Raw genomic sequence first — 18,550 nt, 5'->3', positions numbered from 1 at the left:
GATAATGAATAAGCCAGATAAATTCACCTGTCAGAGCCTTAGTTTTCTTTCCTGGAAAAATAAAAAGAGCAGAGGAGACATCCAGTGACGGTATCTGGTAGTTGGGAGGACTGGAGTTTGCTGTGACACAGTGCATGGGAAACAGTTGATTAATGGCTATGTATCATATACACTGGAGCCATTATTTAATTTCTTTCAACGCAGCTTAAAAATTTCACTTGTTCTGTTAGCATTTGCATCAGAAAGCTGCACACGCAAACCCCTAAGTCTTTAAAAATAATTGTTATCCAGTAACACCTACTAGTTGCAAGGCACCGGGCTAGACCTTTCATACCTGTTTTCTGAAATTTTTATATATCTCCTCCTCGCAAAAAAGTTCTTCATTATAACAGCCAAGGTGAGCTGGGTCTTACTTACCTTTTGCCTTCCTGTTCTGTGTGTACCCTCCAGGAAAGTTATCCTTTCTCGAAGGATATCCTTTCCAGATAAACTTTTCAAAGATCAAACCCTATGAGAAGCTGCCCTCCCCACACATCCACAAATTGGTAGCAGATTACAGAGGAGATAAGAGCTCACCATTCTGCTGAAACTATGTTAATGTGGTCTTCAGCTTCCTAATTAGCACAATGAGAGGCTTGGACTGAATTATTTGGTAACCTTGCTCTGAAAAGCTCTAAGCTTTCCATGGAGATGCCAGAAGCTGTGGACCTGGCCGGGCACGGTGGCCCACGCCTGTAATCCCAGCACTTTGGGAGGCTGAGGCGGGCGGATCACTTAAGGTCAGGAATTCAAGACCAGCCTGGCCAACATGATGAAACCCCATCTCTACTAAAAATACAAAAATTAGCTGGGTGTGGTGGTGCACACCTGTAAGGGGGTGCTGAGGCATGAGAATCGCTTGAAGCCAGGAGGGGGAGGTTGTAGTGAGCCGAGACTGTGCCACTGCACTCCAGCCTGGGTGACAGAGCAAGACTGTCTCAGAAAAAAAAAAAAAAAAAGCAGCGGTGGACCTGCATGGGTGAAGTGTAGGCTATTCTTCAGCACACATGTAGGCACTGAGGCTAGCAGCTTGACTCATATTTTTAACTGGTTCCAAGTAAGATTTATTCGAAGAAAATGATTCTGTTCCAGTTGCTCCAAAAATACTTTTGAAAGCTATTTGAATTGGGTAATTGCACCCATTCTTTGAAAAAAAAAAAAAGGTCTGTAAATAGGTGATGTGATGAATATAAAAATCTATGAGGGTTAGAAATACGTATTTTTGTTTTCCTCCCTCTAGCACAGGCTGATCCAGAGAATCCTTTTCAGCAGACTGGCTCCTGGCATTTGGAAAGGTAGAATATTCCAGATAACTTATTTCTGTCAACAAATGGAGTCTAGCTAAATGCTATGCTTGGCTCATTTACCCCAAATACCCAGAAACAGCATTTGCAAGCATGTCAACCAGTATTTTGGGGATTTGCATTCCCCAGGGTATCTTATTTGAAAAACTTTCAAATGTTCTTATCTATAACCCATGTTCTTATCTATAGCTCCCCCGCTTTTTCCCCTAATAGCAAGAACTGTCATGTTGGAAACTTGAAAAGAATTTTGTCTTCTCAGTTTTGGGCTATACACAATTTCAAAGTTAACAACACAAATTATTTGGCTCAAAAACTTCAACTGTAAGTTTAATATAGCTTAATTTTCCAAATTTGGAATATTTTTAATGGTTTAGAAAACTGAATTCTTCAACAGCACCCCCAAATTATACAGCTCAATCAAGTGTTGCTAGGTCTGGTAATGACAGAAGAAAATCTGTTTAACCTCTGCCCTTAAGACCTGTTCATGTGTGTAAAGGTTTGTTTACACCATTAACATATAAATGGCTCCAGAGTAGATCCATATATTCATGGATGTTGAAGAATGATTTCACTGTTTCTGGGAGAATTGACAGACATAAAAACACAAGCCCACAACTGTATTCTTTAAATTATTAAAGGGTTTACAATGTTTGTTCCTTTGCTAATGAATTTGTTCATTTAATGAAAGGGGCTTACTCTACTGTATTTATGTATGCCCAACTCTGTTCTAAAGCCTGAGACTGACTGATGAATAGGAGATGTATCTTGCACACACAGATCAAAATTTAATGGGGAACAAGTGAAAATGTTTAATTCTTGAAAAAGTCACTTAAATTCCCAAAATGATATAAGTATCCCCAGCTCATGTACTATTTTTTGAGTAGTTTTTGTTACCTTGTTTTTTAAACTATTAACTAAAATTTAGATCTTATTTGGACACCACCAGCTTATCTTTTACTTATTTATTTATTTATTTATTTTGAGATGGAATTTCACTCGTTTTGCCCAGGCTGGAGTGCAATGGCACAATCTCGGCTCACTGCAACCTCTGCCTCCATGGTTCAAGAGATTCTCCTGCCTCAGCCTCCTGAGTAACTGGGTTACAGGCATGCACCACCACGCCTGGCTAATTTTGTATTTTTGGTAGAGACGGGGTTTCACCACGTTGGCCAGGCTGGTCTTGAACTCCTGACCTCAGGTGATCCACCCGCCTCGGCCTCCCAAAGTGCTGGGGTTACAGGCGCGAGGCACCACGCCCGGCTATTATTTTCTCCTTTCTGTTCCAGGATCCAGTCCAGGGTTCCACATTACATTTAGTTGCCCTGTCTCCTAAGTCTCCTCTGATCTGTGACATTTGCTCAGTATTTACCTATTTTTCATGAGCTCAACAGTCTTGAGGAGTACTGGGCTGAGATCTTTTCTGTAGAATGTCCTCAGTCTGGGCTTGTCTGATGTTTTTCTAATGGTTACACTGGAATTATGGGTTTGGGGAAAGAATACCACAGAGGTGAATTGCTCTTCACATCACATATTATGGGGTGTAAGTCAACCACATGATATCACTGATATTAAGTTTTACCACTTGGTTAAGACAGTGGCTACTAGGTTTCCTTTCTATAAAGTTATGACGGTTTTCTATACTCTAAATTTTGGAAATGAGTTACTAAGTCTAGCTCACCTTTAAGCAGGAGAGGATTAAATTCTACCTGCTAGAGGGAAGAGTAACTATAACTCCAATTATGATTTGGAATATTTTTCTAAAGATTTGTCTCTTCTCCCTCATTTTTTTACATAAGTGAAATTTATTGTCATTGATATCCATGTGGATTCGTGGATATTCATTTTATACTTTGTTTTATAAGCCAATCATTCAATACTGCATTATTTTGTTGCTCAAATCATTCTGGCTTTGGCCACTGGAAGTTAATTCATTTTTAATTCTAAAATATCAGTTATAGGGGATTCCAGGCCAACAGTCTTAACCAACATTCTTAAACAGTAGCTCATCTAGAATAATCCGTAATGTCTAACCTAATAGTCCTTTCCTGCTTAACCATACTGGAGTTAACATTAATCCTTATATCTGAACAGGTGTTGTGTCATGAATTTATCTCTTTTCCTCTGATATCGATGAAAACTACAACCTATGTGAGCAAGCCAGGTTGTCCAATGGTCAACCTGTAAGGCTTAGCTTTGGCAAGGTGATTTGCTGCACTCCAATAATCTATGGAGCAATGCAAAAGAAATACACAATTATCTTTTTTTTGATGCAGCAAAGCAAAGTTTTACCTAGAAGTCAAGTCGTGACCAAGAGGGTCATAAGACTAATAAAAATGGACAGGAGGTATTTGTACGCTGATATTTCTTCCATAGTACACTTGGAAACTTTTACAAACATATATATTTTCAGGTAAGCCTGTATGCTTGTTATATTTAGTATTTTGCATATGGCCCATTTCCCTCTCCCCTCGGTGGATACCTGCATTATTAATAGGTTATCAACATTAACATTTTCCAAAGCTTGCAGAATACCAATTTGTGAGGAGAAGGTCACCAAATTCTGCTATGATTTAGCCATACCAAAGTGATCACTCACAGTACCAGAAACCTTGTTTTTTTCTCTACATGAAGCCAAGACAATTGACCTCCAACACAGTGGGTCTTCAAGTACGAAGACTAAATTAAAATCTGCTTACAAAGTTTATTTTTAAAGTAATTTAAAACACAGTGTAACCATACATTAAAAATATTGTGGCAATTTAGATTAGGAATAAACATGAGGTTATTTACATGTTGGCATATGTATGTGTGTATATATACACAAAGTGCAGATAAATACAGAACACTACAAAATAAACAAAAAATTCAATGATAATTTATGGACAATCACTTTTATATTTATTACTTAATTTGTCATGTTAATGACTGCAAAGAAGCTCCTAGTACTGAAATATAATATCTAAACATCCGACTTTTATATAAACTACAGTACCTCAAATTTTAACAGTATATAAATAGGGTTCTGAATTAAAAACCCAGGTGTCTTCCCTGCCAAATTCCCTATTTGTTAAGGTTTCAGCTCAGAAATCAAGAAGGACTCTGAAAATCCCAACCTTTGATATGTGGTGGTATCTTGGATTTTAAGCATCAATCATGTGCAGACAGTGTTCTTAGACCAGTTCTTGTGGGGATCGTTCTCTGCAAAAAGGAGGCAGTTAAGGGTACACGGGCAGATATAAAACCTCAAAAATGCTGCCATATAGAGATTAAAAGTGTGCATTTTATATATATATATGTATATGCTGCCATATAGAGATTAAAGGTGTGCATTTTTATACAAAATGCATCTTTATATAAAATGCACATTTTTAATTTATAAGACTGAGTAAATTCAAGGCAAAATTGAGTTGCTGTCAACTCTGGATGCAAAAACACCATGGGAAACACTCATGAAAGATGGCAGATGGTCCAAAGGGGAGAAAGGGGTTATCCTACTGAGGAGGTTTTGACACCTTCAGCCCCTGCCTCCTCCAACACTTTAGTTTCCCAAATAGCCCTGTACACAGGCATCTTGAATGGTGGTGAATATTTATGATGGCAATAAATGAAAATGGTCTCTGCTTTTTGGGACTCTTCAGTAAGCACACAGACTCCATTTCTCCATAGAGCACCAAGAAAAATTCACACTGAACTTGGCATCTCTCTCATGAGTGCCAAGGGGAAAAGGAATGACGGGCTGGGCTCCCTAAACCACAGACACCTTGTAATCATTGGTCTAGGACATGCAGATCAATTTTCTGCCAATGGCTTACTGTGAATGTTGTCAACATTCTTATGTAAGACTCTTTATTTAAAACAGTGAGTGCAGCTGCCCTCAAAAAATAAAAAATCCAATTTATTGATTTGATCCTCTAAAAGTCCACATCATTCATAAACCTGAGTTTTCCCAACGTTATTACCAAATGGAACTGGCACATTTTGAAGCAGGGGGATAATGGTGACAATGAGGGATACAGTGAATGTGTTCAGGAAATTGAGACCAGTTGATGAATACTCGATATTACATCTGTGAATCAACAGGAGACAGGCAGGACACAGAATGTTCAGAAAACTATCTGTTTCTTAAAAGTGTCTTGATTTTGGAAGGTAACAAAAAAGGGTAGGAGGCAAAGTTAAATAGCAATGTCTACCCTAAGGGGAAACCTTTAGTCAAGGGGAAAGTAACTTCTGGACAATAGTCAAGCCTGTGTTCTTTTTCGTGACCTGACCAGGAGATGTGATTTCGGGGTCCTACGCAGTGATGTGAGGTCATGCTAACAGCTGTGAATTACAAATGTATCATAAAAGCAAAGAACAAAATCTGCTCCCTAAATTGGTCTGCCTCTGACTTTAGTCAAAGTATAAGTCTAGTTGGGGTTCTAAATGCTAAAGAAGGCATCCTGAATACATAATTTAAGGTATTACTACAATTTGAAATTGCTTGAGGCAAAGCTCTGAGGGACTCTTCTAAACTGAAACCACATGAATGATACCCTTTTCGACACAGACCAGAAGAACGGTGCTAGGAGTGAGAAGGTGAGCAGGGTACACCGGATGATAGTGAGAAATCTGTTTGCCTCACAACATAGTGAATTTTTATGAAGGATGCCACATTATATAAAGCTAATTATCATCGAATAATAATAAAAGTCATATGTATCTTTACTTTTCCTACTTGGAAACCTAGATAATTTGGGGTTTTAAGGTACATTTTTTTTCCTCCACTATCTCTGAAAAGAGTCAGCAGACAAATCATTGTTGAGAAACCTGGTTGTGTTCACGCAAGTTACAAAGCACAGGGAACCCATGCGACAAGCAAAACCACTCACATCAAACAAGGAGAAACCCACTTTCTCATACTTCATGAATGTTACAGGAATACAAAGATGATTTTACTGTTCAGACATTTACACATAACACAACAGAAAAATCCTTCGGTTGACTAGTTTCCATAAACTTGGTAGCATTACGGCAAAACAAAAAGTCATCTGTGAAATACACAAATGTTTTGTACTGAGAGATATTTCCACATAACTCAGGAGATAAGGAACTTAAATTTAGACCCCCTCAGTCTCATCGTCATACTGATTATACCGTAAGCAGTTATTAGGGTGCACAGGTTGCGTGTTTTGAAGATATGGATGTGGCAATTCTAATGTATCTTCACATTGTTCCTGAAAAGCTAAGGTTTTGTTATTGAACTACTATTAAAAGTTGAATGTGATCCTCTTTCCATGTCTGGCATTGTCTTCCTGTGGAATTAACATTCTGTGTGATTTAGAGTACATGTCCTGACTTTCTCAATGCTCATAAATACCTTATCTGTAGGAAACTTACTTTAAGGGAAAAGCAGCTTTAGCCCGTCTCCAGTATACGGCCATGACTTGCTTACACATGTAATCCATTATGAAGGAAAAAGAGCCATCCTCACAAATCTAGAAGATTAAAACTTCAAGCACAAGCACAACTTGAATCAGTGCTTCTGTAGCTTGTTTCAGCAAAGGGACCATAGCCAGTACTGTGGCTGCAACATATGCCTTGCCATCAGAGACAATAGTTAGGCTTCCTATCCACATCCTATGCAGTAAAAAAGCTTTAAATCTGAATGGAACATCTGCAGAATTAGCTTACAGACAACTCAGAAGCAGGAACACTTTGGTCTGTGTTCAAATAAAATGAAGTTTGAGATTTCTTTATGCAGCAGCAGGAGAAGTAGGATTCTGAATCTCTCTTTGGAGTCAAGTTGGTCTTTGAAAGAAAACCAATTTGCTTTTAAGAGATTCTAGTCTGGCAGGATACCAGATGATGGCAAGTGTGCTTAAACCAAGGGTGCTGTATAGACTAAGGGACTGGTACACTGGAAAACTACCTTCTGTTCCAGCAGAGGGCAATTAGGGTGTCAGCAATGCTGTTATTACTACTAAGGTCACCAAGGACCCAGACCAAGAAGATCCAGCAACATACCTTATTACAGTGCACAGAGGTCAACAGTAAGAGATAAAAGAAAAAGATAATCTTTTATCAAATGTTTATATTACATTGCTAATTTTTATTACATAATATTTTTCATTCTTTTGATTCACTGATATTTATTCCTGATTCTGACTCTGCCTACCGTTATTCTCTCTACTTGTTAATTCTAATCTTATTCTTTTTATTTGTAAAAGCCTAACTTTTCTGAGGCATAGTTGTGTGTGTGTATGTGTATTTAACCTATTAATTCTAGAAACAATTTAAAGTAGAAGAGATAGAGATTACAGATAATAATGACATGTAAAGAGTTTTTTACAGTTAATACCTGAGAGTCTGCACAGTGGGGAACTCTGAAGTAATATGTAAGATATCAAGAACAAGTAGTTCAGGACTGTGGCACTCAAAGGGCAGGTAACCAGCTTTTCAGGATCTTGAGAAGAAAGGCTCTTTGCCACATACAGATATTACATTTACAGAAATAATATATTAGAATTATTGAAATAGAAATATAGAATTAATGGTTCGTGCATGACCAGATGCTGATATATATAAGTGGACAGTAAATACCTATTACTATGCTCTACAAATTCACTGAAATTGCTAATAAAGACTGTAAACTAAAAGGCATAAAAGAAAATCATGTACAGATTTTATTTCTGCTAAAGATCACAAAACAATTTCAACCTCTGTGGTTCAAAATAATTTAAGGATCTTGTACCTTTGTGTTTATTTTCTGTTTCAACTAAGGATAGACTTCAGAAGGCATAGCTTCCCTTGTAACGTTTTTAAACATCTTTTTCATTTGTAGAAGAACATTTCAAAAGCCCAAATTAAATTATCATTAAAATACTTTGACACTTTACAATCTTCCAAGTGGAATTTCAGTTGTATGCCTTGATACTGTAGTTTTACAGTTTCCCCATTATTGGTAAATATTCTTCTATGATGCCACTATAATGCTACTGGTAGAAAATATGTGCATATAATTTATCAGTATATTTTAATGTAAAATTTTATAAAAATCTCAAAGTTATGAAGATAGTTTTACACACCCTCTAAACTAGGTGTCAGCAAACTATAACCCATAAGCCAAATTCAACCCACCACAAAAATATTTGCTATCAGGCCTTTACAGAATAAGTTTGCTGATCCCTGTGCTAAACCCACGGAAGGTGTCTGGAATTCTGGACAGATTGTTTACAGTGGAATCAGTGTATGACTTAATTTTGCTTCCTTTATAGATATCATATAATTATTGCTTTTGAATATTATCATCTACTTGGAAAACAAATAAAGTTATATTAAAACAAAGACTTACATCCTTGAAATGTTTAGGACCAGCAAAACAATCATATATAAAAGCAGTATATTTCTAAGAAAAAAAAAAACAATAAATGAACAATTTAAATTACATTTTTAAGTAACAATTTCAGAGATCCTCAGAGAATGCCAGGCAGTAAAGGACAGATCTCAAAATCCATGTAGCAGATTTCTGGTTTCCAAATTTCTGGGATATAGTATTTAACACAGTATTTGAAACTCTACAGTTGCTACGGAAGAGACATTGTGGAGAGTTACATATTATCCAAAAACACATTTTTCACAAGTAAGATATTTTAAAATAAGAAACCAACCAAAAAAGAATGGCCAACAATTTAAATCTTTTTTTCCATTAATAAGGAGCTACATAGTCTGCTGGTGAAGAACTTGATAGAAATTGACTGTTTTCACTTAGTGGGCTGATCCCCGTGTATCTGTGTCAGATAAAATCATAGCATTTATTCGTTACCATGGATACCATGAAGATACTGCCATCCACTAAATAGTATTAGAGGAAGACAACATAATTTTCTGGAACTAGTCCTGTTTTGCCTTCATAAGTTGCCTTTAACCATCCTGGTTCCACTGATGGGTACACTGGCAAAATAAATAAATAGATAGCACTCAGTCAACATTAGTGTCAAATAATTATATAAACAGATGGGTTAAACACCCACATTGGATTGTTAGTCCTCAGTATCTATGGGGGATTAGTTCCAGGACCCCTTGTGGATACCAGAAACTGTGCATGCTCATGTCCCTGATATAAAATGATGTAATATTTGCATATACCCTAGGGACATCCTCCTGTATGCTTTAAATCATTTCTAGATTATTTGTAATACCTTTTACAATGTAAATACTATGTAAATAGTTGTTATACTATATATTTTTAAAATTTGTATTATTATTTATCTATTTATTTTCCAACCTTTTTGATCCATGGTTGGTTAAATTGTGCATGCAAAAATCCTGGAATATAGAGGGTCCAACTATACACTCAACTCAAACGTCCAAACAAAACAATGTCACAGCCCTCTAAAGTTGGAATGTCCTTTGCATTCACATAGTCAAATAAAACAATCTCTCTCTGTCTCACACACATGCACAAACAGGTACATACACACAAATGCCTGCAGGAGAGGAATGAATCCAGAGGGAATTTTAAAATGTTTTATTTATTTATAGACAGAGTCTTGCTGTGTTGCCAGGCTGGAGTGCAGTGGTGCCATCTCGGCTCACTGCAACCTCCGCCTCCTGGGTTCAAGCCATTCTCCTGCCTCAGCCTCCCGAGTAGCTAGGACTACAGGTGCACACCACCATGACCGGGTAATTTTTGTATTTTTAGTAGAGACGGGGTTTCGCCATGTTGGCCAAGATGGTCTCAATCTCTTGACCTCGTGATCTGCCCGCCTCGGCCTCCCAAAGTGCTGGGATCACCGCGCCTGGCCTATTTATTTATTTATTTATTTATTTAGTGGGTTGGGCTGGGCTTACCCTCCTAAGCAGCTGGGACTACAGATGCATGTCACCCAGAGGGATTTGATGTGTTCATGCATGCCCGTTATGAGAGGCAGGACCTGGGATAGAATCTGAGGCTTCTGGCTTCTACTTTAGACTCATACCACCATACTATTCCTTCATCCTCCCCATGATGACAAACTTAGGCAGAGGGAATTGACATACTTACCATTAGAAAATATCGCTCCTTGTGGGAAGGAAAGCTCATGACTGTGCTCTGCTTTACAGGAGTACATGGCTTTGGCTTGGCTGAAAGAGCAAGACAACTTGTCAAAACCTCAACACTCAACCTAAGGACATCTATATTTAAAACTCTTCTTCAAGAATGCTATTAATTTTTACTTGTAATTGGAACATAATGTACATAAAGTGCATATATGAGTGTACATCAGTGCTTTTTCCACTGAACACAATCATATTACCAGATCAAGAAATCAAGGATTACTAGCACACTAGAAACCTTTCTTATGTTTCTAGGCAACGCTCTCCAGGGTAATCCCTGGCTTATAACAATATAGGTTGGTTTTAGAGACTGCTATTATTTAACTGTTTAATAAGTTGCTAAATAGGCTGTTTTTACAGCTATGTAGGAACGAAGGTTCCTAGGTACCCCAAAGCTTTTTTTTTTCCCCACTTTCATGTTCAGACTATCTGAGGTGAGATCCAAAAATTGAAAGGCTTAAAGAATATGGTAAGTAAGTTGATTGGGCATGATATAGGAAAAATAATAGGATAAGTTGATGATAAATGGCAACCAACTATAGCTTCACCATCAAGAAGATGGTGGGGACAGGTGGAGGCTTTGCAAACCAGAGTACACCCATCCTTAACAAGAGAAGCCAACCACTCAGCTCCCAACCTCTGTCACTATATGCAAATTCGTGCTCAGTATACCCAGATACTCTTTTTTTTTTCAAGTGAAGTCAGAATTTAGGAGTTACATATGCGATATGATCCAAAAATATTTGAGCCAACACTAAAAAGGCATCATCTGAGGCTGCTAATCAAGGCACCAGGCAGGTCTCCTTTAATCTGCAACATTCAATAACCTTGGTAAGACTTGCAACTGATCCCAACTCCAAGTACTTATCATCTCTTCCACAACCAGAGTCCAAGACAATAGCATTTCCAACCTGGTTGGCTGAATGGCTTCCTGGCTTCCTAGAACCTCTATTCCCTTATAATCCATTATCTACAGAGCAGCCAGAGGGCAGCTTTAAAATGCCCATCAGATCACATTATTTCCCTAACAACCCTTCAACTGGCTTCCTACTCTGGCCCACAAACTATATGCAGTCAGGTGCCGGGTGGTCTCCCCTGCTTCTTTGTGTCCCTGCCTCTGCTCTCCTACTCTACTCCAGTCACAATGGCCCTCTTTCTTTCCTTCAAACATGCCAAACTCACTCCCACCTCAGGCCAGCTATGTCCATGTCCTGAGATGTTTTCCTCTTGATCTTCACATGGCCATGTACTTCAGGTTCATCTTAAATTTCAAGAACTTTGCTGAAGGTCAGGCCTTCTCTGAAATAGCTGCCCAGGGAACTATCATATCTTCCTGCTTCAAGTCTGCATGGTGTTAGTATCTGGTATTTTGTTATTATTGCTGATGTTTTTATCTTCTCCCCTAGATACAATAAAATCTCCACGAACAATGTCTGATGCTTAGTAGTATAACTCAGGAAATGTTAGCTAAATGGATGAGTGAGAAAAAGGAAAGATGTTCTGGGTTCATTTTCTACATGATGAGTCTCTTTTAAAGATTCAGGGCACCTTATCTATCCCCCAGGGGTCCCAGCGCTATACCTGCAAAGCAGCATCAGCAGCATTTGCATCCACAGCTCTCCCAAAGCAGCAGCATTACATTATAATTTCATTTCCCTGTTGGAGCTCAACCCTGGATCTTAACCCTACACTTCCAGAATGAGGTCCAGCCATTTAAACTGGGGTTCCCAAAGACTATCTGAAGATTGGAAGGTGTAGAGAGGAAAATTCTGGACCTGCCTCCAGTCTTTTCATCAGAGGTGAGCATCAGGCTGTACTTTCAGAAAGCTTGCTAGCGGGGCAGATTTGGGAATGACCCTCAGCCCACACAGCACAACGTCCCAGTGAAACATGGTCTAAGGAAGAACTGAGGAAGTAGAGGCACTCAGAGAAGGACAGGACTTTAAAGAACTGTGTGTGTGCACATGAACACATGCACGTGGGTATGTTGGTTGCATATAGGTTGGAAGTGAGAACATTATGAGGTTCTGAAGACTTCTAAGAATCAGACTATGGTAGTCTCAAATAGAATATAAGCTTTTTCCCTATAAATCTTCTAGCCAACTATAACCATTTGATTTGATCAGGATATTACTGAGGACTTCAGAACCATTTTCCTAAAAAAAAGGAAATATTTTTCCAAAAAATCACATTTTCTAATAGCAACAGCTTCCTCCAGTAAACAATAAGTCATATTTCTTTGAATCGTTAAGATAAATTATAAAGAGATCGATAAGGAAACAATCTCCGAAGTTGTAGAAGTGATTACAATATTCTTTACAATGACCTAATTTTCAAAACTACACTTTAAAATGTACCCCAAATCTTGTAATTAATATTTTAGACATATATGTTCTCCTTACTTGTATTTATAGTATTTTATGGGACTGGTTGAGGGAGGGGAAAAGCATACAGAATAATTATATCACTAAATAAATAAAGACATACATATTGTTAAATGTGTCAAAATCACACAGCACAAAATACTACCTGTCATGACTTTTCAATTATCTGTGCACTGACTAGACGGAATTTTCTTCTGCCGAGATCTGTAACTGCAGGTGTTAACTCTGCAGAGAGCTTTGATGATTTAATGTAGACTCTGTAACAGTGAAGTTTCCTCAGGTGCTAACGCTTCCTCTTTTACTGTCTTGGTGTATTGAAGAGGATGTGAAAATAACACTGTCACCTATTGTGTCTCTCTTCAGAAGATTCTAATCTCTCTTTGAAAAAGATTTTGAAAATCCTGCCTCTTACTGCTTGGGAGAGTGAGGTAATGGCACAGTTCTGAAAGCCATTTCTTCCCTTATCATTGGAAAAATAATCTGCCCACCAGCCTCATTCCTCATTCTAAATGCCGTCTAATGCATTTAATGAGGAAACTTAACAAAAGTTTGATTGGGTCAGTGTGCAAAATTTGCCAGTGCTTATCTTAAACATAAGAGAAATTTTAAAAATTCACCAAAATTGATACAATGTCTTCAGGAGGCCTGTTTAACAATGAGAAATACACACATTTTGTATGCTATTGACAGTTTCACTTCTGAAGGGAATAGGAGTGCACGGAGGTAGAAAGATACTAAAGCAATACTATATATAAAAGTGGAAATTTTTAAAAATCACAACAATCTTAAGTATTCATCAGTAGAGAACTTAAAAAATAAATTAGAGCACACCAATCTAATGAAGTATTAGGCAGCAACCATAGATAATGCTATTGAAGAACTCATGTAATGAAACAATGTTAATGCTTAAGACAAAAAGTTTACAAATTTGTTCTTGGCAAGAACCCTAAATTGCCCACGACAGTTTACCAAGAAGCACTGCATTTGTTCCTTTGGCACTAACTGGAGATTTTTTTTTCTTTCTTTTGCTTTTTTTTTTTTAGACAGGGTCTCACTGGGTTGCTCAGGCTGGAATGCAATAGTGCAATCATGGCTCACTGCAGTCTCGACTTCTGAGCTCAGGTGATCTTCCCATCTTAGCTTCCCAGGTAGCTGGGACTATTAGGTGGACACCACCGTGCCAATTAATGTTTTATATTTTTTGCAGACACAGGGTTTCAAATTCCTGGGCTCAGGCGGTCCACTCGCCTTGCCCTCCCAAAGTGCTAGGATTACAGGAGTGTGCCACCATGCCCAGCCTAGTTGCAGATTTCTTAAAATTAATTACATGTTCTTTTCATAGATTTTTTTCCAACAAACACTGGCTGTTTCCAGCTTGAATATCTAAGTAATACTGAATGCCTCAATGCTAAACACTTCCACCTGAGCCTGTAGAGTTAAAGCTGCTTGTGTCAAAGACATATATATTGCAACTCCATTGAAAATGAAGTGAAAAAGTGAGTAACAAAGTATTTTTAGGTTAAAAATGTGCATTTTATTTACTCATTCAACAATTTTATTGAGCATCTATTGTGTGTTGGGCACTATGATAGCAACAATACAGTGAACTCCCCTACCATCCCCGCATCCCTGACCATGTGTCCTTTTCTGTGTGTTTATCACAGAGGAGTAGTTTTCAAAAGGTGGTCAAGGGAACCTGTGGAGGGGAGATAGAGGGGCAGGCAGAAGCCTAAGATATCATTGCTCTGAAGCTAATGGAATGTATATGACAATTCATTTACTTTGTATTATATTGGGTATTAAAGATATCTGAAAAAATGTAAAACAGTTCAACTCTTTAGGAAAATATCATTTTTCATTAACATTATGTTATTTGTGCTAATATGTAATAGGCTTATTCTTATTTTCAATAAATACATATTTTAAAATGTTCTGTTTGAATTTCCAATACAGTAAATATCAATAAATATAATCCATAAAAACAGAAGCCCTTTGGGGATCCTTAAAGATCTTTTAAGTTTATAAAGGTGTTGTGAGATCAAGAAGTTTGAGAACCACTGCCATGGATGAGATTAGAAGGCTGTGCACCAAATTTTAACAGTTTTCTTCAGGTGATGAAATTATAAGTGGTTTTAACTTACTTCTTCATTAATTTTCACATTTTCTAAAGGAAAATCATTAAATTATTATTTTAAACATCACAAATTTTTTTTGCTTATGTGTGTTATGGTGATTTCTGCATCTTATGTGTGTCTTACATATGTAACTGTGTTCTAAACCAGTGATTTATAGCCTTTTAAAAACTCAAACTCACTGGGCAAGGTAGCTTTGCTGAGCTTTTTGTCCTTTGTAATTCTAAGCAAAATATTTGTCTTTTAAAATTTGATAATAGAAACATTTGATTGTTTACAATGAACCAGACACTCAATTCTCAATTTATGCTCTTAATTCTCAATTCAACCTTCAAAACATATTTGTATAGCTTGTCTGTTTATACTACTTTAAAGTGGATCTCTGCTCTGAGTATAACTGAGACCCAGGTGAAGGTTTTAAGGATACTATTTTCCACATGCCTTTATAATGGTAAGACACAGCCTAGCTACATTTGGCTTTTAAAGGGATTTTATAGGTTAAGGAAAACAATTGTAAATACCCAATGTCTGCTTAGGGCTGTGCCGGGCACTATGACATTTTTCTCTATTCCAAAGGTTCTCAAACTTTCATGTACATAAGAATCACTTGGGGAGGGTGACAAAAATGCAGCTTCCCAAGGCCTCAGTCTTGGACATTGTGGTTTATAAGGTCTATGGCAAAACCCTGGAATCTTCATTTTAACAAGTCTTGCAGCATGGCCCCTCCCATTCCAGTGAACTTGCTTTCTTACAGATCTCCAATGATGTCTTAGGAGTTAAAACCAGTGTCCTCTCCTGATCTCCTAAACCATTTTTTGCAGCTTCTACCACTGTTGGTCATGCCTTCTCATCCTGTCCATTCTTCTTTGTCTGAACGTTAAATAAAACCATTCCCCAAAGACCAATGCTTGGCCATTTGTTCTTTTTCATTTAGTCAGCCTCCTTGCTAGGTACCTTCACCTTCACCTATACAGAGTAATTGCTATGTAGAAGTTTCTTAAATGGCATCAAACTCCATGCTCTCTCCTGGTTCCAGCTGCACCTTTCTAACTGCCTCTCATTGGCCCTCACAGCCTCCTCAAACCCTATGGCCAAAATTTTCCCTTCCGCCTACATATGCACAAGCTAAGATCAGAAGCTAAACCACCATTCTTTCTGACACTGTCTCAGACTTGGAAACTTCTTTTCCTGTCTCTGATTCCCAGTATCAAAACAGCTGCCCAATCCTGATCCTATTCATAAAAATCTCCTTATAGCTTTTCATCCCTTTGCTACTCTCCTGATTAAGGCCTTTTAAATCTCACCAGTTCCATCCTAAATGGTTGACTGTTCTCTCCCCTTCACAACCTGCTGGAAAATGATCTGTTCTGGTGCATCATAGATTAGATCACCTCTGTGTTCAATGACCTGCAGTGCCTGCAGCAATGCCGGGGGGGTTACTTTTCTGTGGCTCAAAGCCATCCACTAAAATCTCCCAACTGGTCTCTTTCCAAAATACGGCTCGTCTTCCTACTGCCTCTACTGGTTCTATCTCTTTCAAGGTCTAATTCAAGGGTAACCTTGAGCTCCTTAGGAAAAAAACAAAAATGAGACAGGCATTGTAGAAGGTCAGGGAAATTCCCTCAACTTCTATGAGTCATTCAGTTTTATTTAAGAGTACAAAAGAATATCAGGTAACTGTTAAGAGTTAGTGTTTAAATACCACTAATATATTAATCAGAGGCTTGAGTGTCTTAGGCAAGCAGTTTCAACAATAATTATAATAATAGTTATTAATGTAGAAACCATCTACAGAGCGCCTGTCATGTTCAGACACAGTATTGTGTACATTCCCAACAATGTGGCAAGCTGAGAATTATGATCTTCATTGTATGGATAAAGAAAACAGATTCCCCAAAATTGGTAACGCTGAGGTTACACAAACTAGAAAGTGGTGACCTAAAAATTTGAACTAGGGTCTGTCTGACCTAAAGTTCATTCATGTTCCCCTGTGCCTCAGTGAAAAGTTGTGACACAAATCACAAGTGTTGTGAACTGACAGACTGTAACTCTGAAGGTAGAGCTGAGTGGGCTCTAAGTTTATGCTGATGCCCATTAAAAGTTGATTTAGAGTATTCAGAATGTAAAAACATATTAAAGAAGTATGAGTTGGCCGGGTGCAGTGGCTCATGCCTGTAATCCCAGCACTTTGGGAGGCTGAGGCGGGTGGATCACCTGAGGTCAGGAGTTCAAGACCAGCCTGGCCAACCTGGTGAAACCCCGTCTCTACTAAAATTACAAAAATTAGCTGCGCATGGTGGCGCGTGCCTGTAATCCCAGCTACTCAGGAGGCTGAGGCAGGATAATCACTTGAACCTGGGAGGCAGAGGCTGCAGTGAGCCAAGATCGCACCACTGCACTCCAGCCTGGTGACAGAGCGAGACTCTTTCTCAAAAAAAAAAAACAAAAAAAAACAAAAAAAAACAAAAAAAAGAAGAAAAAGAAGTATGATTTGACTGTTGAACATCTGAGTGTATTTTTATTATATGATAGCTTTCTGATTTACTTCATCCATAGCTTGTTTTCTTAAAGCTCTACGGGGATTACCTCTTTGATTATGATTACTTGAGTTTTTACTTAACAGGCTGACTTTTTAGAGCTTCCTAATAAAAGGGCTCCATCTAGTGAGCAATTCAACTACGTAGCATGGCAGAAGAAGTAGCAAGGTTAAATCCCTTACACTAAAGCCTAAAAATCAAGACAATCTCAGAGAAATGATGTTTGCTGTGACATGCATGGGGCTTAGTTTTCACCATGCTTTGGTCAAAAGGAAGATAAAGACACTGCTGACAGAGGTTAAGGTTCACATGCTCTTGGCTCAGCTATTTAAATGCTAGGCACTGACCATTATTCTAGGAAGATACCAAAGTGGCCCTACTCTCTGCAGTTAAAAAAACCTAATACATGAGGGCCCTTACTGGGCTTTGAACAAAACCAAAGAGAGTTTGAAGGTTATTGTTATTGTTATTCTTAATAACTATCACATGCCCAGTACTGTCTAGGTACTTTATAAATGTTTGCTGAAAAAGTCCATACACTATTACAGGTTGATGAAAATTATTTGGTTAAATAACTTTTAGAGGAACTATACAACAACTATACAACAGTATCTGTGATTCCTTTACTTCACAGCCTCAATTAGCCAGACATGGGATGCTCAAAAATGTCTTCGTACATCTAAAGGAAAAATCAAGGTTTGTTATTCAAGTTCTCACATTTATATGCTCTTTCAACAACAGGCATTGAGTGTCACCTACCTGTACTAGCAGCTGATAGTAAAAAAAAATAATGAAAAGCCTCTGACTTTATGAAATTCCATTATTCAAATTAAAAACCAAAGCCCACTGTAGATCAAGAATAAATTTGAAAGCAAGAAGAGTAAAGCAGGAACTTTAGAAGCAAGCACATTAGTAGAAGCAAGATGTAACAACTCATATCCTTTTAATAATGGAATGGAATGTAAAATCTGAGAACCCCTAATGAAATTATGTACTCTAAAAACAGAGTCGCTTTGGGCAATTAACTCTACAACATCTCTGAGGTCCTTAAGGATAACCATATTTTTCCATGGATGTTC

The 18,550-nt window shown here is 37.9% G+C and overlaps 1 protein-coding gene across 1 annotated transcript in view; it reads right to left on the bottom strand.

Annotated features, from left to right (window-relative positions):
* Positions 1-6,217: 6,217 nt before the first annotated feature.
* ARHGAP42 (Rho GTPase activating protein 42) overlaps positions 6,218-18,550 on the bottom strand; it is a 303,541-nt gene continuing 291,208 nt past the window's right edge. Inside the window, exons 23-24 of the mRNA XM_019037646.4 lie at positions 10,366-10,445; positions 6,218-9,272 (exon numbers count right to left, since the gene is read on the bottom strand). Of these exons, the coding sequence (XP_018893191.1) occupies positions 9,184-9,272; positions 10,366-10,445 (169 nt within the window). The 3' untranslated portion in view covers positions 6,218-9,183. The remainder of the gene's footprint in view (positions 9,273-10,365; positions 10,446-18,550) is intronic.

This window comes from Gorilla gorilla, chromosome 9 (assembly GCF_029281585.2).
Source record: "Gorilla gorilla gorilla isolate KB3781 chromosome 9, NHGRI_mGorGor1-v2.1_pri, whole genome shotgun sequence".
Classification (NCBI taxonomy): Eukaryota; Metazoa; Chordata; class Mammalia; order Primates; family Hominidae; genus Gorilla; species Gorilla gorilla.
Note: the sequence above shows the minus strand (reverse complement) of the source record. Positions and strands in the feature narration are given on the sequence as shown.